Genomic DNA, 20,161 nt, shown 5'->3' on the forward strand with positions numbered 1-20,161 from the left:
TGTTGGTTGGTTTTGGTAGAGGGAATTGTAGATAAAAACATAATGCTGCTACAGGAAGGTGAAGCCAAGAGTACTTCTGCCTCTCATCACTGAGTACAGGTGAATAAAATGTTTTAAAGCAACTTACTCCTTCAAGACTTGAGACAACCTGTCTGAATTTGTATCCCTGTCCTGGCAACTCTGGAACTGGCATTCTCACACCACATCTAATCAGATATATTGTGTACAGTGTTTTTTCACTTTCCTGACTTCTGATCTTCACTGAGTAACTTAGATTTAAAGAATGTCTGGATGCTTCATATAGAATGAGCAAAACATACCTGAGAAACAGCAGTTGTGTTACTCAAACTGAGAGAAGCAAGAGTGCTGCTCATGGGAGAATCATCTTGATCTTTCTGGAGCATTGATAGTCTGTTGTGAAGAATAATAAGCATTGTCTTTAATAGTTAAGCTGTATATTATCTATCTTACAGCCTCTAGAGAGTTAGAGTAATGGTACATTTTTAAGACCATCTGAAACAGATGATGTATGATCTAGTCTTATTTGGGTAAGATGGGCTGTAGAAAACTTAACATAATACCAGGCAACAGTAGAGAATGGAATCAGAGTAGCAGTGGAGCAGTATCTCTTAAAGGAGCCCAGGGTCCTGGACACAACCAGCTGCACTCAGGCCAGCACTATGCACCTGCAGCTACAAAAGTGAATGGTCCTGGGCTGCATCAGGAAGCATACAGCTGGAGCACACCTGAGAATGTCATTGTTTCATTCAGCCCCTGATGGGCTACACCTGGAATACTGTTTCCAGTTTTGATTTCACCAGGTGAAGAATGATAGTGAAAAATTGCGCAGGATGCAGTGAAGGGCCATAAATAGTGATTAAAGCATTGGAGAGCTTGACACATTAAGAAAGATTCTCTTCATTGTAGAGATGAGAATGCCTTGGGGATCTGATCAATCTTAGCATATCTAAAAGTTGGTTGTAGGGAATATGGAGGTACTTCTTTCATATGGATGCAGGGTGAGTGGCAATAAGGTTAACAGGGCGAGTGGCAATACCAGTTGCTTCAGGAGAAATTCTATCTGGATATAGGAAAAAATTTTCCCTTTACATTCAAACAGTGGAATAGGCTGCCCTGAAGTTAATTCATGTCCTTCCCTGTGAAGTTAAAGTTTGACATGACCCAGCCCAGGGGAGCAAAACTGAATTTCAGCAGAAATTTATACCAGATGATCTCTAAATCTTCTATTTGATCTAGACTCTTCTACATTTCTATAAGTATTTTTTTCCTGAATTAATATATTCAGTAATGAATAGTTTTATGTTTTAGATTGATAGCTCTATATATGGTAAGTTTTTTATCTGTTGAACTTTAGTTTTTTAAGAAGATGGGAAGTTTTGGGAGAGAGGAAGGAGTGGTGTTGATTGGTTTGTTATGATTTTTTTTTCACTTGAATGAGAAGTTTTCTGCTACCAGAAATCTATCACACGCCGCCTCCCACAAATGTGTGATTAAAGATCCAGTAAGTGTTTATGTTCTGTTGAATATGTAAAAATATGTAAAATATATTTAGTATCTTAAGTATTTCACTATATACAAGGCCTATAGAAGGGCTTTTTTTTTTTCTATAAGTTAAAACAAAATTTAAGACTGTGCTGCTAACTTGTTACAAATTTTAAACACCCCTTGAGTTTTAAATGTCCCTTGAGGAGCATGGCAACCAGAACTGGAGAGTCTGTCTACTAGAGGTTCTACTGACATGCAGCAAGCACTTTCTCCTCTCTCTGTTGGTGTTTCCTTGGTATTCGCATATCCATCAGCCTACGTGTCCCAAGGCTGCATTCATTTCCTTAGTAATGGGATGAGGAGAATGGGTAAATACAGTTGAGATATTAATGAAATTAGGTAAAATATTAACTGTTTTTAATATCAAAGTAGCTGAATTTAGATCATTAAAGTTTTCTATTTTATGTCTGCTTAATATTTTTCTAGGTAGCCTTTAGTTGGTTAACTTCTACTATTGTAAAACAGAGCTATAGACATTTCTCTTGGATACATGTCTGTTTCTGAGCCTGTTTGTTTCTGATGTATGTTTTCCTGGTAGCAAGGTGTCTGTGACTAAAGTCTGAAGGAGAACACGTTAATACTTAACACTGTTGCAAGACTAAACTTACCTCTGGATTTACATCTTCTAGGGGGCAAAAGGTAAAGCCAGCCTGCCAAACTTCTTGGACCATATTATTGCCTCTGTGGTTGAAAATAAGAAGACGCCTGATGCTGCAAAACGAGCTAGTAATTTAGCTGACACACAAAGAGAGGTGAAGGAAATGGTAATGGGATTAAATGTGCTGGATCCACACACTTCCCACTCTTGGCTGTGTGATGGTAGACTTCTTTGCCTTCATGATCCCAGCAACAAAAACAACTGGAAGATCTTCAGGGAATGCTGGAAACAAGGCCAGGTGGGTGATAAGTATCCAACCCTTGCTGCTTATAGGTGCCCTGAAATGCAGTCTGTATCTTGGTAAAAACAGTCAGTTCAAACTTTGGCCAGTTGCTCCTGAGTGAATATGGTGAATGAATATTTCAACTGTAGCTTTATAAACAAGGGACACAGCAGCCCTGTTCATCTATGCTATATGGACTTGAGCTCATGTGCTCTTGCATATTGAACTTTTCTCAGCTTACCATCATGAGTGTGTTTGCTGTGACAGCCCTTTTAGTTGTAGTGTTCTTTGTGCTGAACCTGCTCCACTCTACTGCAACCCAGTAGTAAATCCACTCTGATTTCCTGTGTGCACCTTAGCATTTCCCCCGCACTTGATGCTTTATGGCCTCAGGGGAAGGTCCTTCCACCTGCAGCATGCACAAGAGCAAAAAGGCTTTATGCAGTAGTCTACTGAATTTTGGGTGGACTTGATACCTCTCACTCTGAGCCGTACAGCCAGTGGGAACCCAAGTGTTGTTCTGGACTCAGCAAATAATGCATGGAGCACTCTCCTGGATTGTCTGAGGTGCCATCAAGCACTTATGCCTTCAGACAACAGACTGTACCTTAGACATGCTCTCAAGATAGCCACTTTTTCAGATGTCAGTCTGTAATGCTGTAGTTTGGACTTTTCAAGAGAGTCAGTAAGATAGCCTGTCAGACAACCTGAATCTTAAAAGGTTGGTCAGTAATTGCTGCTGCAAAGGAAGTGTACCCACAGCTCTAACAGAGAACAGTGTCCATTGCTTTCAAACTATATTCTTTACACTTGGTTCTGCAGCTGCCTCTGACACAATTACCTTCACTAAGTACTCAGAATTGAGATTATTGGTGCTAGACCATTAGACCCTTCATCATCTTTTTTGGAGAAGGGCTTGTCGTCAGCTAGTTTGTTGTTACAGTGCTAATGCACTTGGCAGTCACATTCCATACTTACTTGTGGTTGTTCACAAGATGCTGTGGTGTGGTGGAGGAACAGCATGTACCTCTTTCAGCACTCAGAGTCTATTCCTGACATAAGTAGAGCACTTTTCATTTAAGTGTAACTGTCCCATGGAACTGCACATTCTCTGGGTTTCCTGGGCACAAGCACAACTAGCACATAGGCGTGAGAGCTGCAAAGATGACTGTTGTGCCACCAGCTGCATTCCTGTTCATGATTCTTCTGGCTGGCTCCTGCTAGCTGGAGGAAGGTACTGTGCAGCACACCCTCGCTTATCTGATTACAAACTTCATTGACTACTTCCCACTAAGTGCAGTTGCCTTCCTGTCCTGACTTTTCTGGGGTGCATAGGAATATCCTTTAATTGTTTTTTATTTTTCATCCTGTTATATTTTTCTAATTTACAAGGGATTTCAGGTCATTCTTCTTCAGTGCTGTGATGCCCATCATCTCCTTTTCTTTGCAAAGAGCTTCTTAGTTTCTGGTTAGTATACTTGGATAATTTTCTCAAGACTTTCTGTCAGGAAATACTACTGTCTCTCCTAGGAGGATCCTAAATATCTTGGGAATGCCTACAAAAAAGGTGCTTGTCAGTTTGTTTGCCAGTGAGAGTGGTTAATCACCATGTGCTTGTGACTGTGGGGTTCTTGACTGATAATGAGTCTCGAGAGACTGCTTATGGAGTCTGGAGATGTGATTACAGACCTTGTGTGTGATGTGTAGCTTGCAGTGAGCATTGCCATCCAAGTTGGTGCACATCCTGAGGCTCTGGCTACAATGCTGCCATGCTTGTGTACTCTTTGTGCCCTGCTGTTTTAGGCTTTTCCCCCAAGGCATGCTATTGATGCTTTTGGATCATTTTATCATACAGAGGACTCCTTGAATCGGAAATGACTGGGCAACTCCTTTGCTCATTCAGCAATCCTCGAGGTGGTGTTGCAGTCACTGGAGTTTCCTGTTGAAATATGAAAAGGAATCAAACAACCTCCCTTGTTTTTGTTCCTGCAAAAGAGAGAGCTGTGACCCAGGCAGGCATTGCTGTCTCAACAAGGTTATTTTAAGTAGAATTTCTTCAAGCAGAGACGCAAGGAACTGTGCTCTGTCACAGTTCTTCCTTGGCTTGCATCTTCCTGTACTTTAAAAGTAAAGTGGAAGAACATTGATTCTACCACCATACCCCAAATTCTCTTCCTGTTTTGTGGTTTAGAAAAGGTTATTTGGAAAAAAATCCTTATCCGCCCTCCTCGGCACATAAATGCACACTGGACACTAGCTCTGTGCCATATGAAGGTCTTGGCTATGGTGGCATCCCAAATTGTTTAAAGAGAAAAATTCTTCTCCCTTAATGCTTAGACAATGAATGGCACTCTTTCAGTGTCACTTGAAAAGAGCAACATTTTTTTGAGTCCTTTGTCTTAGAAATTGTTAGAAATAAGTTAAACTCTGTCTTATCCCAGAAATCACTGAGACCATAAGACTAATTCTTGCTGAAGTTGTTTTTCATGAGCATCTTGCTCTCCTGAAAATGGTTGTTACTCATCTGGGGATATTGTTAGGATTCTTATCGTATAGCAACCTGGTATTTTCTAAATTTTCATGCTAGGATTTCTCTGTTTTGAGACACTGAAAATTTGGTATGGTACTGGAGCTTTGTTGTTGTTGTTGTTATCTCTCCATAGTTTGAGAGCAGATTTGGCAGATGTCTACCAGGCAAGTCCATTGTCATTTTATCTTGGAGCCCTGTCTGTGTTCTTCACTAGAGAGAATATTTTTCTTTCTTCCTGGCAAATGCACCGCTTAATAGCCCAAAGGGTTCCACTAAGTTAAGTGGTTTGGTTGTTTTGGGGGTTCTTTTAAGTGCTGTTTAAAAGTGGTCAAGTGAATACAGCAGGGATTCAAATGTCATTATTTTTCTGTACTGAAGACAGCCATCATCTTAAAGTCTACCAGGCAATGCTTTCTACGCATCCTGTGAAAGGTACTGTTATTTTATTCATACATGATCCCTAATGTTTGTTGTAGAATATGCTTAAACTTTTTTATTGCCTTAATGTTTACCTTTTTTCTGGGATGAGGGAGTGTATTAAGATTTGCGATTGCTGTATTTGCTTTGTTATTTTATAGAGCTTGCTGCTGATCACGGTGTCACATTTGGGACACAGTAGAAAGATTACCAAAGCTTATCTGTCCCTCAAACATGTGCCCTCTGCTGCTTTTCCATATTGGCACACACAGTACTACTGAGGAGACCAGGACAGTATCAAGAGTGACTGTATGGCTCTGGGAGTATTAATCAAGGCCATGGAGCCCTCATGGTTTTCTTATTCCTGCCAGTGAGGGGTAAGGGAGTGGACAGATCCTGCATGTCAACCACAGTTTGCACAGCTGGTTTTAACCAAGAGGGTTTTATGGTCATGGGAACCTTAGAAGAATGCTTGCAAGAGATAGGATCCATCTAAGCAAAAGGAAGGAAAAAAAAAAAAGGCATCTTTGCCAATAGGCTGGGCTTCCTTATGAGAGCTGTAAGCTGGAGCAAGGGAGGGAGAGTATGACCAGTGACTGAGGAATGAATTAGTTGATTGATTTGCCAAGCAAGCAGTGTGAGGTGATGTGAACAGGAGTAATCCCATAGTCAAGAAACCAAGGATGAAAGATGTCCACTTCAAGTTTATGCATGTAAGTAAGGATCTATGTGCATCACAGCATTGTGAAGAAAGTTTTCATACCATTTCTGTGACATCTACATGACTAGGTGTCTTTCTGAAGTACCTGTACACTAATGAGTGCAGCACATTGAACAAACAGGAGGAATTAGTAGCAGTTGCACAGCCATGATCTCATTGGTATGGCAAAGTGGTGGGATAGGTCATGCAGCTGTAGTGTGGAAAGGAATAGGTAGAGGCTGTTCAGGAAGGACAACACAGGAAGGATAAGCCAGGAAGGTGAGGAGGGAGCACTGTTGTTTTTGTGAGGAAGAAGCTAGAATGCTTTAGATTATGTAGTAATGTTGGTGAGCCATCCGAGCCAGGATTAGTGAGCAGAGCAACATAGACAGCATTATGACAACTATCTGTTACAGAGCAACTGACCATAAAAATGTGCTAAGGCCATCTTCAGAAACCTGGAGGAAGCGCTGTGTTCGCATTTCCTGGGCCTCATGGGGCCACCATGATACCTGCTGGAGGAACAGCACAACAGGTCACTGGTTGTTGATGTGGTGATACGGGTCTCCTTTGGCTGCAGTGACTATTAGATGGTGGCATTCGGATCAGGATTCTGAGAGGAGGGAGCAAAGTGGAAAATCATGATGACAAATCAATGCTTTGGGAGAGAAGGCTTTTGCCTTTTCAAATACTTGCTTGGAAGAATCCCGTGGGGATATGGTCATGAAGAGAAGAGGAGCTGAGAAATACTGGTTAATCATGCTTAACCTGACTTGCAGCCTTCAGTAATGAGATGACTGGCTGGGTGGATGAAGGGAAAGTACTGGATGTTTTTTATCTTAACTTTTATAAAGGCTTTTTGCACTGCTATAATGTCATCAAACAAAGTGAAGCACAGACTTGATAAGTGAGCACTGTGATGGACTGAAATGCCATGTGTGAGAGCACTGTCACTAGTGGTATATCCTAGAGGGTCACTTTTGGGGTGAGTAGTACTTACCATGTCATTAGTGACCTAGATGGGATAGGGTTCATAGACCCAAGCAAGTTTACAGGCATTACAAAACTAAGAGGAATGACTCACACACCAGATTGGTTGTGCTGCTATTCAGAGGGTCTGAACAGGCTGGGGAATTGGTCTGAGAAGAATCTGATGATGTTCAGCAAGGGGAAATGTAATATCCTGCACATCAAGGAAGAATAACATCCTACAGCAGTTGCAGAGAATCAACCATTTGAAAGTAGTTTTGCCTAGAAGGATCTTGAACAAGGGAGTGACCATGAACCAAGAATGTGTTCTCACAACAAAGAGAGTTGTCAGCAAGTCAAAGGAAGTGATGGTTTCTCTTACTATGTTCTGTTCTGCAGTTCAAGAGAGTTGTGGACTTACTAGAGGAAGCCCAGCAAAGGGTCACAAAGATGATGAAGGGACTGGAGCATCAATTAGATGAGGAGAGACTGAGCAAGCTGAGGCTGTTCAGTGTAGAGAAAAGAAGGCTCAGGAGAGTGTGGAGAGGAAATCTTAAGAAGAGGGAGCCAGGCTCTTCTTATCAGTGCCCACTGACTGGACAAGTGGGAATGGGTGTTGAAAGTTCAGCCTCAACACAAGAAAATAGTCATTTTTAGTGCAAGGGTAGTAATTTCCAATCTAAATGTTTCTGTGGGTTTTTTTGCTTTTTTTCATTCCCCTGAAATTCACAGGAGTAAAGTAACAACCCTTTTTTGTTTTCTAAAATCTCATTCTTCTGGAGTTGAGGTTTCATTGCTGCCTTCTAGAACTTATTGACTGCATTGTATTGTATTTGAATACCAAGGTCTTTCCTGTAATCCCCAGAGTTGGGATTTTTCCCATTCATTTCTGAGTCAATGGTATCCTCACTTAGGGACTAAAATTGAAATTAGGCCTTTTAAAGGCCATTGGACAGCTGGAGTGTTTTTAAGCAGCATAACTTTGAAGTTGCTTGTATGCAAGGTAGGTATCTGTAGGTATCTTTGCCTAAGACACTGATAATGCATCTAGGGACATCTGTGCTTCTCAGGGTTGTGCTGAGCTTTTCACAAGAATAAAAACCAAGACCCACCATCAGATCATTGTTGATAGGGCACAGCTTGGAACTGATTCAAACTTACATAGCTATGGGAACTGCCATTTGGACATAGGTAGCAGTTGCTAAAGCTGAAGCTTTTCGGGTGGGAATAGTCTATGTGCAAGTTCACTTAGTACCCTCTCCATTTTCTCTCAAGTTTGGTAACTCTGTTTTGAGATGGCAGGGTGAGAGGAACAGAAAAGGTTTTGGCAGTGTTGGGAGGATTGTCTGGTATACCTTTTCCAACTGTTGTCAGTTCGGCAAATGCTTTAAGTGTTTCTGGGGAGAGGCCACTGAAATATCTGTGTGAAATACATGTACATCATTAGCCTAAGCATCTTAAAACCCCTTTTGCAAGTGAACAGCCTTTTTTCCACTACTTGGTTTTGTCCTATGGAATTAATGTTGATATGTGGGTATACATAAATAACAAGTGAAATAGTTAAATAATTTATATTCATATATGAAAATTCAACATGAGAAGGCTTTAGTACAATTGCTATTTTTAGTGGTAATTGCACGTGTGCTTCAGAAAAAAGGACAGGTGGTGGGGTTCTACACCTACTCTACCACCATAGGTGGATTGACTCTGGCTGGCTGCCAGACCCCTCTATCCAGCTGCTTTCTCACTCCCCCTTCTCGACAGAACAGTGGAACAAAATCAAGTGAAGAAGTTTCTGAGTCAAGATAAAACCGGGGAGATCCCTTAGCGATAATTGTCATGGGCAAAACACGTAAACGATTGATGAGTTGAATTTATTGCAATTAAAAATAGAGTAGGGTGTTAGAGAAGAAAGACAAATCAGTAAACACCTTACCTCTCTCCCCCGCTTCACCTTTTTTCCTAAAGGCTCAACTTGACTCTCTCATTTCTGACTATTTACGTCCTTTCTGCCACAGCCCCTGGAGTGACATGGGGGGATGATCTGTGAGACAGAACACTGTGTCTGCTGCCCTTTCCTCCTCACACTTTCCTGCTGCTTCAGTGTAGAGTACCTCTCAGAGGATACTGTCATTCATGAATGGCTCCAACATAAGTCGTCCCCATAGGCTGCTCCAGTGTGGGTCCCCAGTGGGCAGTTTTTGTCAGAAAGTTGGCTTATTAGTGAGATTTTCCCTTCTGCTTCTGCCAGAGTCTGCTCCAGCATGGGGTCTCTATGCAATTATTCCAGTGAATATTCCTCTGCTGCAGTGCAGGATCCTCTGTAGACTGCAGATGAATCTCTACTTCACCCTGGTCCTCCACGGGTTGCAGGGGAAAGTCTGCCTCACCATGCTCTTTGATGGGCTGTGAGCACCTCCTCCATCACTGATCTTGGTGTATGCAGAACTTCTTTCTCTCCCTTCCCTGCCTGCCGTTGGTGTGTTGTGTGTCCCTCCTTTCTTCTCTCTCTGTGTCTCTCTCACACAAGTATCAGCTGTGGAGAACTTTTTACCCTTTCTCATTATCACAGACATGCCACTAGCATCAGTTATGGGCTCAGCTTTGATCAGTGATGGGTCTGTTGAGCCAGGTGGAACCATCTGTGTCCACCATGGGGCAGCTCCCAGCTTCCTCTCTCAGAGCCTACCCTTGCTGCCAACACCTTGCCATGGAATCCTAGTGCATTTGCCTTGGCAAGTCTAGTCCAACACCACTTCTAAGGCATCTGCACATGGCGTGGAACTAAAGTTTGCTTTGACTCTGGTTATTTGCTCGATGCACAAAAACCAGACATGGATGAAAACAGATTTGTGGTGTCTCTTGTATGGTGGTAGCCAGGAGTCTTGGCTCTCTTAAGAAAGTTTGGCTGCATGTGTAAGAAATTTGGTTATGGTGGAGTAAGCATTCATCTTTGTATTCTCAGCCCGTGCTGGTATCTGGTGTCCATAAGAAGTTGAAGTCAGAGCTTTGGAAACCAGAAGCTTTCAGCCTGGAATTTGGAGATCAAGATGTAGATTTGGTGAACTGCAGGAACTGTGCCATAATTTCAGACGTGAAAGTGCGTGACTTCTGGGATGGCTTTGAGATAATATCTAGTAAGTAATATTTATGGCTGACTAGTTTAACTGAACAGTCTGTATTGCTATCTTCAACTCCTAATTTTCCACCTATTTTCCTAAAAAATAAATTAAGAAAAAATCCAAGTACCTATCAGTCTCATCCAAAGAAGCCATTGCTCCTTACATGTAGCTCACCCTAGAAAACACTTTATTGGCGAAGATTGGGACAGGACTGTCCAAGAGAACTGTTTGTATTGCAGTGGGTTTGTGTGTGTTACTTTTATGTATCAAAAAATGATCCACTTCATGGGAAACTAATTAAAAAAAAAAAAAAACCAACAACTTTTCCCAGTGGAATTAATCCTCACTGTTTTTAAGACAGTAAGTAATGTGTTTATCTTTGCTCTCCTTTCAATCTCAATTTTAATTGTAAAACTAAAGGGAACCTGCAGAGCTAAAAGGGATGGACACTTTTGATACTGAAACTTGGATTTGGTGGAATACATCAGTCAAGTAAATTTGACATTGCAAATTATTTTTGTGGTAGATCATTTGTGAGTACAAATGCAATTTTCTATCTGTTAGGAATAGCAATGCTATATGTGTGTCTCACATGATAACACATTATTTAATGCTCGAGTTATTTGAGAAAACTTTCTGTCAAGTGTGATGGAAAAACTAATGAGCTAAAACTTCTGGGGAATGTAACAGATCAGGTTACAGAGCTTCTGAAAAACAGAGTGCTCCATTTTAGATTGTATATACCTAGATCTGAGTGGTCGTATAGTTACAGGTATTAGAGATGTAAAAGTTCATTGCAGTGTTGCTGATTTTAGAGTTGTGTATAAAGTGTTTTCTGTATTTATTACTGTGTGCATATTGCAGAAACAGTGAACTGTTGGATGACTTAATGGAATGTTCGTTCAGCAGTCAGTGAAATGATAGATTTGCAGACGAAGAATATTTTCTTCTAGTCGTTTTCCAATCAAAGAGCTCCCAGCTTTTGACTTTTTTTTTATATGGTTAGTACTATAGAGCACTATATTGTGTACTGTTAAATTTCATACTGTTTTTGTTACTAATCAGAAATAAATGGCCTTAGAGGAGGTAATGGTGTGGTCTTTGTGTATTGTTAGTAACTGGGAAAATTCATAAACTCTTCACTTTTGTACTGTGGTCTATTCATGAAAATAGTGAATTTGTATGGGTCAAGTTATCTTTGAGAAATGTTACTTGTAGTTTGTTTCCTGACAGATATGCTTCTTTCAGCAGTCAGCTTTGGTTTTTCTTCTAGACAAAGCCTTTAGCACACTATACATGAGACATATTAGTGACTTAGGTTGGAAAACCTTATCACTCTTGATAATTTCTTCTCAATATATTTTATTTAGAGTTTCTTCAGCCATGTTCAATCCCTAATATAGAGGAATATTATTTGCTACTAGTCCAGAGATTTCACATGCTAATTCTTATGAAAACTGTTGGCAAATTACCTAATGTCTCTGATTTCTCTGCATTACATGAATTTTGAATTTTTAAAATAGGTGGCTGGCTCCCATCCTCACATTAAATTACCAAAGAGATGTAGAACAGCCATTGACTTTGGAGGTATTATTGAGATTATTCTATATGATACTTTAATTAATTTTAATCTTTTGCTGTTTCTTTTAATACTTTTGGGTTCAAAGTGGGCTTTTGAAAGGTCTGACTTTTTGTTTTGATCATTCTTGCACCTGCTTTTCTTTGCTGATGAGGTATTTTCTGGGGTTTGTCCAGTTCCATGTAATTTGTCAGATCTATATGTTTTCATTCAGGTAGTTCTTCACTCTGACCTTTCTGAATAGCCTCCCTACAAGCTACTTCTTGTTTAGAAAAAAGATCCTTGATGAGTTCAGAATCTTGAATATGGGAAGTTGTGAAACATCTTTTAATTCAAGTTCTTGAACTTTTCAGTTCATTTGCCTCTCTAAAATCTGTAGCTTATCAAAGTTTAAGTCAGTCACTTCAGTTTATGTATCTGCAGTTCTTAATCCCTTTTAATTTCAATAAATATTTTTTTTTTATCTTGCAAACTCAGGCTGTCCTCTGTAGCCTGTTGATAGGATTCACAGGTCTCCAAGTCCTAATTTCTTAGATATGCTTTCTCTTGCAGTGATGTCAGGAGCTCTGCTAGGTCAGTTTGTTTGACAATCCTTGGTAAGGTAAGAAGTAGTGAAGGTGTTACTCTCTGGGGAAATGGGGATGACAAAGTGTTAAGACTTCTGTACACTTAATTTTTCAATTGACTTGTGAAAAATCGAGTAGAAGAGTGAACTTTGTTTTTCTCTAAATGTTACAGTGAGGCCTAATCTACTCATGTACCACTTCCAGATAGATTCTCTTAGCCTTGAGATCTAAGGTAGCTCTAAGATCTGAGGTAAAGCAACAGTTGATATGGTCAGTGCTGTCATAGCATACATCCACTGTTGCATCTTTCTATGCTCCCCACTTTCTGTTTCTAGTCAGGACTCATGTAGAACTCTTAAAGTGAGGAATAAATGTTTGCTTTTGGCACTCTACTAATTTGAGTGCCTCCAGCAAAGAATTAAAAAGCCTAAAAGCAGTCCTTCTTTGGGACCACCTGCCCTTTATGTTTTTTGAGTGTGGTGTACCATGGTTTCTTGCTTTACACTGAAATTAGGGTTGATTTCAGAACAAGAACCAGTGACTTTAATTTTGTAGAGGTACCACTTCTCTTGAAATTAAAGATAAAACTCCTTTTGGTAAAAGGAATAAGGAAGAATGCTTTGGAAAGGCTTATTTTTGAAGCTGAATAAAAACTATTCTAAAACCTAGCAGCTGTGCAAGATCTGTCAAACTTCTGCAGTAGGTGATTATATCTTTATCTATATATCGTTTTTAAACTGTTGTTGGTCATCCTATGATATTGCTTGGAAGCCCAAAACAAAACCAGGCCCCATTTTGCTGTATACTGTAAGAGGTACAAAAACCCTTACAGCTTTAACAAGGTAGTGGGCTCTGGTAAAAAGACACTACATGGAGAAATCTTACTTTGTTTCTTTCAGAACGGCTCAGGTCAGATGATGGTCAGCCAATGGTACTAAAACTCAAGGATTGGCCTCCAGGGGAGGACTTCAGAGATATGATGCCCACGAGGTAAGTAACCTTTAGTATCAGTGCTGACAGGACTGCTGAAGGTGCTCCAGGAGGATAACCCGCCTTTGTCTGCCTTTGCTCTCTAGGTTTGAGGACTTGATGGAAAATCTTCCTCTTCCTGAATATACCAAGAGAGATGGCAGACTGAATTTGGCTTCTAGGCTGCCAAGCTACTTTGTCCGTCCTGACTTGGGTCCTAAAATGTACAATGCCTATGGTATGTGAGTATAGTTCTGCAGATACTGGTTTTTGTGACTCATTATTACACTTACGGCAAATACGAGGCTGTGGCATTAGTCAAAACTAAGTGCTTATCGAGCCTGCTGTTACTTTTATTTTCATTTAGTCCTGGAAATCTATTCTTACATTAGCCCTCTCTCTGTCACATGTGCCCTTTTCTGCCTTGTATATCCAAGAGGTATGTTCAAGGAAAAGTTAATATCTTTTTGAGAGCAGCAGAACTGTTTAAGACGAAAATTACCCTCCTTCTAGGCTCTTCAACCTGTTTCTGGTCTATTATGATAGGTACTGTTCAGTGAGTTGAGTTCCTAACTTCAGAAGATTGGAATTTAAACAGAAAATATATAAATACAATGGTGATCCTAAAAGCTCTTGTAGGCTAACTTCTATTAGTGTTTGCTGATACAAAGATTTTTTTTTTTTTTAATATTCTAATTCCCTGCCATGTTACTTGTTAGAGATGGTTAAGTAGAAGTAGAAAGAGAGGGTGCTATTGAAGGGCCAGGGGAAAAAAGGGAGCCTGTTAATAAGAAGGTCAAAGAATTAAGAAGCAAACATTTGAAATCTTTCTCCATTACTTAGAGTCACTTGAGAGCTGTAAGTTCCTTCAGCATGCAGAAGTACAAGCACTTGAGTCTGCAGGTGTTTTTCTTTACTGAATCGTAATCTGAATGGTTGATGATGTTAACAGCTGTGAATTCAACTCGTCATGGATTTTACAGCTTAGTATGAGAAAATAAAAAACAGCTGGAGGCTTATACTTTAACAGTCCACTGACTTGCTGCATAGAGTAGGATGTTAATGCCACTTAAGTTCTCTCATGCCTCCAAGCGGAGGAAGACTTGCTTTGTGCTTACGATAGCTAAGTTCTCTTGCACAGACTGCATAAATTATTCTCAGTGACACAAAATTGTAAAGTATGAGTTCTGGCTTTGGTGTTAAAATGTTTAAAGAGTTTTCTCATGACTTGAGTAAATTAGGCTTGCTGTTTCTGTTTCCTGTAAAATTAAAATACTTGTTATCAGTAATCTTTTTACTTAGGCTACACATGACAAGAATATACCTATTTCAGTTGCTGTGTGACTTCGGTTTCTGCTCTCATTGCTGTACAGAGTTAGCTTTCCAGACTAGAGATTACTCACAGAATTTGATTTTATTTTGCACTATGTTACAGGCTTAATTACTGCAGAAGACAGACGAGTTGGTACCACAAACCTGCACTTGGATGTGTCTGATGCTGTTAATGTCATGGTGTATGTTGGGATTCCCATTGGGGAAGGGACCCATGATGATGGTAATGCTTAAGGAAAGCTGTTTTCTGTACACTAAAAATCAATTGTGTGTGTAAGAAGACTGTATCTTTTATTGTCAAAGCTTGTCATATCTATGATATATAATTCTAGTATACAAGACACTTTGCTACATTTGCAGCACATAATTGACTTAAAAGTGCAGCAGTGCTTCATTTGTTTTCAGCTGTGGGAGCAGCAGTTTTGCTAGAAATTAGGTACATTCCTCAAGAAAGGAGGAGAAAGAGTAACTTGCTATCCTTTCTTTTCCTTGTATTTGAGTAATTGTAGCTCAGTTTAAATTCATGACAGAGCTTTGTGATTAGCTGTCAATTCACACATTCTCTGAATTCTGTTAAAATGAAGCTTGATGGGCTTAGGAAGGGCACTGTTTGATGCAGCAGCTGCTGTGTGACTGAATTTAGTAGCTCAAAATGCTCCTTTCTCTTCTCTATGTAAAAAATGAGCAGCTTTGTAATCATATTGCTTTTACACGGTTTCCCCTTTCAGAGGTTCTGAAAACAATTGATGAGGGAGATGCTGATGATGTAACAAAGCAGCGAATCCATGAAGGGAGAGAGAAACCTGGAGCGTTGTGGCACATTTATGCTGCCAAGGATGCTGAAAAGATACGGGAGCTTCTCCGGAAGGTATGCTGGCTACAAAGAAATCTGGAGCTTACAGGGTTCCTTGACCAGCTTGCTTATAGCAGCTGAACAATACAAATTGCATCAACATCAAGTGCATAGGTATTGCACTTCTGTCTTTGAGGGCATTGATAGTTACTATGTTCGCAGGTTTTCAGTGTGGTCTGGAATCTTCCTGCTAATGCATGTTGCTATTTAAAACCTAAATTACCTTACTGAAAATAATGTTTTACCTTGAAATAGTTTGTTATGGTTTTTGGTACAGACCATTTTGTTACCCAGCAATATCAAGGTGCTGTGTCATGATTTCCCTCTACCCCATATCTTGGCCCTAGGTTGGAGAAGAACAAGGCCAAGAAAATCCTCCAGATCATGATCCCATTCATGACCAAAGTTGGTACTTGGACCAGACCTTACGTAAGAGACTGTATGATGAGTATGGTGTGCAAGGCTGGGCAATAGTGCAGTTCCTTGGCGATGCCGTGTTCATTCCTGCAGGTGCTCCCCATCAGGTAAGTATACTAATTCTAGGTTATGTTGACAAATAGAATTGGAGGCACAACAGAGCTGCAGCTTTAAAATAACTGGTAATTAGTATTGTACACTTAAGGTTTCATTTTCTACATATGCAATTCTTACATTACTAAAAGTTATGTAAATATCTTAATCATGTGTACATGACTGTGATGAAATTACAGGGGGGAAAAACTGGCGTGAGTTGGAGGGAAAACATATCTATGTAGTGAAACTTCAGCCAAGGAAACCAAATTCAAAGGTTAAGAGAACTTGCTTTAGGGACTGCTGATGTATACAGGAGATCAGTAAACCTGTTAGATGTCATGTATGTTGTTCTGGTTTTACTGTTGGATGCAATTTTGTCAGTTTCTGGTTTTGATGAGTAAATGTGGCAGAGTCTAAATATGTGGTGGGGTATTGGGGATTTGGGGGGTTTGGTTTTTGTTCTTGTTGTTTCTTTTGGGTTCTTTTTGTTTTGTATGATTAATTGTCTTGATATATCAGTCATTTGATGTGGGTTTTTAGGTCCATAATTTGTACAGCTGCATTAAAGTGGCAGAAGATTTTGTATCTCCTGAACACGTGAAGCACTGCTTCCGTCTGACCCAGGAGTTCAGGCATCTGTCTAATACTCACACAAACCATGAGGATAAACTGCAGGTAACCATTTTATGTCTGTAAACACTAAGTACATCCTGTGTTTTGCCAGCTTAGTTCAGTAGTAGAAATGAGTAACAACTTCTCAGAAATCTGGAAGTTCTCATTTGATTTGTACATTACTTAATTTTTAAGGACTTCTGTTTATGGTATTACGTAAACAGAAATTAGTAATAGACTTCTGCATTTCCAAGGAACTATCCCTCTATTATACTAATGCGTGCATTGGTATTAACAAGTTTTTGAATGGCTGAATCCTAATGACAACAGAGTAGACCAGAAGAAACAAAAAAAATCTTAAAAAGAAAAGAGCAGTGCTTTATTTTGAAGAGAGATGTTTATTTGACCAAGTACAATTATGTTTGTTTCTTTATCACCTAAAGGAAAACTTCTCTGTTAGGTTTCTGGTTGCATTCGATGATCTTAAAGGTCATCCAACATACATTAGTCCTAAAATTAAGTGTGTTTTGGTTTGAGAAAGCATTACTGCTTCATGTAATAATTATGCACAGAACATAATAGGTACACAGGTACACTGGATGTAAGACAGTAAGTTCTGCAGAGAGAAAACCATAGGAGTTCTTGTTGGATTTTGTCTAGCACTTCTGAAGCATTGTTATCCGCTCAGTTTGGAAATTTTGTTGTCAGCATTTTTTGTGTGTCGGTAATCACACACGTATGTAAAAGGAAGGAGGGTGGAGATCTGCAGGATGGCAGTCTTCATCAAACTAAGTCCACAGTGCATAGTCACTCTCAAGAATGTCACCCAAGGATGTCAGAATCTCTCATACCAGTTCTGTGAAAGTTTGCTATAAATTTCTATGTGGATTTTCATGGGATTGTAAAGGAAAGCAGAAATAGGATCAGCTCTCATTCTGGCATCTAACACTACCTCTTCGGTTGTGATGATACAAATGCAGTATTTCTGTAAATCAAGAGGTTGTAAATAAATAATGCTTATTATTAAAAAAAGGAACCAAGAAACAAAAACCCACAAAGTGCAACTCGGTATTCCTGTGAAAAGGAATACTGGTTGCAAACCTCTGTCTATATTTTTATATATTAAAATACACAGAGACGATAGCAGCATAAGTGATACCAAAAATTGAAGTCTCGTGTACATAGAAAAAGTCTCTGCTGCTTGGCAGTTAGTTGAGCAGTGCAATTGCACCACTCAGGAGGTGAAACTTCCATTCAACACTTGGAAACAGAATTCAAATAAACATAGATTAGAAAAAAGTCAGAAACAAGGTAGAACTTTGGTTCTTAAATAGGTAACTGTGAAAATATGTGGAAAAAAAATAGGTAGCAGTGAGTAGTAGTGAATTCCTCATCTTGTCTTTATGCAAGATTCAAAATTTGAAGAATTTCCAGCCTCTATGCAAAGACCACGGGATGATTAATTGCATTATCTTAATTTTCATGGGATTAAACTATATGATTTTCTTGCATTTTTTAGATCTGATTAATGTGAATCCCTAAGTGACTTGAATCACAAGGACTTTTTCAAAATAAACTCACATATATATAAAACTTTGTAGTGCACTCCCTCCTAGCTCTCACAAGAGAAGGAATTATCTTAAAATAACGTGAGTAAATATATGTTGCTGGATGACCAGAAAATGAGTTAATAAATCAATGCAGGTGTCTAAAATACTTGCTAACTTTGACAGTTAAAATCTGTTGGTGTCCTGAAGCAGAAAGAATATATATTTTGTGTATACTTGCCAATTATTACAAATTCAGCTGTCAAAGTTGAGTGCATAGCTGTGCAAGACTCTCCTTGTTAGTCTGTAGAAGTTAATTTTTTTTCCTGTTGCAGGTGAAGAACATTATCTACCATGCAGTGAAAGATGCTGTTGGCACACTGAAAGCTCATGAATCCAAACTAGCTAGATCGTAGGAATTGCTAATTCCAAATGCCCTGTCAAGTAGGCCTTTTGCTCATGGTATATCCAGGGACTGCACACGACTGCCTCTGCAGGAGCAGGAGCTTCTCCCTGGAGCTGCTGTGGTCAGTATTACACGCACTCTTCAGCCACTGTTTTCTGCGCTGCCTCAACACTGAAGGTCTCATGGAAGGTTGCACTGTTAAATGCAGAATTCCAGATTCTAAAAGGTGCCATATCCCTTTCCAGTGGCCTTTTGCAAATTGAAAGAACATGGAAACCACTTGGTGTTCCTGCATATTACGATTAGAAATGGTATAAAGAGCGTGGATGGTTTTTTCCCTCATGCCTAGTTGTCTCTACTAAGTTAGAACATGCAGGAGGTGGGTTGTCCTACTGTGGACTTGGTTGATAACTGCTGAAAGAATGTGACCAACAGTAGCCCAGCTGCAGAAATTCAAACTTCCCGTGTGAGATACAGGCCAAGGAAAAGGATAAAGCTATTCTCTGCACTCCCCTTCTTCTAGCCGTTTCTCTATACACTGTAGAGTTGCAGAACTAAAGGGAGAACCCACTTTTTTTCCCCCCTGGGAGACTCCAGAAATAAAAGAATTGTGTATTTAGTGAAAAAATAGGTTTGTAGTGAAACAGTTAATATTTCATGAAAGTAGATATTTTTAGTATTTTTGAAGTACCACAATTGTTCCGGGATTTTCGAGGAAAGGTATTACGTTTAGTCTTCCTTTCAATAAAATCAAGAAGTGATTTTTAGAAAGCAGTCCAAAATAGCACAAAAACAGCCAAAGGAGAATTGAATAGAAATTGATATCCCACCTCCCTTGCCCGTATTACCTCACCTGTCTTCTCCCTCTCTCTCTACACCACTCTGCTTCCTCAAAATGAGAAATAAAAAGGAGTATAAACTCTGTTCTCACATGGAGATGTTGTACATCTCTCTCTGCACTGGTGATGCAGGCAATATTCACCCAATACCAGTGCTACCTGAAAACATCTATTAAACATCTATCCTTTCCAAAGTGAAGGAAAAATTAACTTTTGGTGTCAGCTTTGTCCAGAACTATTTTAAGTAAAATGTTCCTGCTTGATAGAACTGTATTCAGAATTTACTAATGTCAGCATTGATGCAATGGATTTCATTGTCTGGGTACATGGGGAAATGTATTGACCTTATCTCCAGCTGTACTGTAGTGCCACTTGCAGGCCTGTTAATATGTTCACGGTTATTTCGTTTTTTAAAAAATAAAAATCATTTACTGTAACAGCATGGGCAGTTTCTTTCATACCTGTATACTGATCTTCCTGCCTTGAGGTCATCTCAGCCTCTGCCTCTGGTAATGCAGGCTACCTGCTAATTTTGACCTGCTGCATTTGACCAGAAGGCTCATGTGTTTAGCCTGGCATCCCAAGTATGTGCTGGGAGCACACCAAGCTGCTTGCCAATTCTTGATTCTTCCTGGTAGTTTGGGTAGAGAATCTGTCTTGTCATGAAAAATTGTTTGTTGCACTGTGCTCCCCGTCCCTATCTTCTTAACAGGTTGGGGTCCAGAGATGCCTTCTCCACTGCAGCTATCCTGTGAATATG

At 39.8% G+C, this 20,161-nt stretch overlaps 1 protein-coding gene across 2 annotated transcripts in view; it reads left to right on the forward strand.

The window, feature by feature from the left end:
* The window catches only part of KDM3B (lysine demethylase 3B), a 44,968-nt gene extending 25,130 nt beyond the window's left edge, over positions 1 to 19,838 (forward strand). Inside the window, exons 16-24 of one of the 2 annotated variants that reach the window (XM_079319736.1) lie at positions 2,196 to 2,462; positions 10,029 to 10,200; positions 13,230 to 13,320; positions 13,407 to 13,537; positions 14,735 to 14,854; positions 15,360 to 15,499; positions 15,832 to 16,008; positions 16,538 to 16,672; positions 18,492 to 19,838. In XM_079319736.1, coding sequence (XP_079175862.1) covers positions 2,196 to 2,462; positions 10,029 to 10,200; positions 13,230 to 13,320; positions 13,407 to 13,537; positions 14,735 to 14,854; positions 15,360 to 15,499; positions 15,832 to 16,008; positions 16,538 to 16,672; positions 18,492 to 18,572 — 1,314 coding nt within the window. In that variant the 3' untranslated portion in view covers positions 18,573 to 19,838. Of the gene's footprint in view, positions 1 to 2,195; positions 2,463 to 10,028; positions 10,201 to 13,229; positions 13,321 to 13,406; positions 13,538 to 14,734; positions 14,855 to 15,359; positions 15,500 to 15,831; positions 16,009 to 16,537; positions 16,673 to 18,491 lie in introns of those variants that run through there. The other variant, XR_013776098.1, reaches the window with a different exon arrangement.
* Positions 19,839 to 20,161: the final 323 nt, after the last annotated feature.

Source organism: Erithacus rubecula (genome assembly GCF_903797595.1).
Source record: "Erithacus rubecula genome assembly, chromosome: 16".
NCBI classification, from domain to species: domain Eukaryota; kingdom Metazoa; phylum Chordata; class Aves; order Passeriformes; family Muscicapidae; genus Erithacus; species Erithacus rubecula.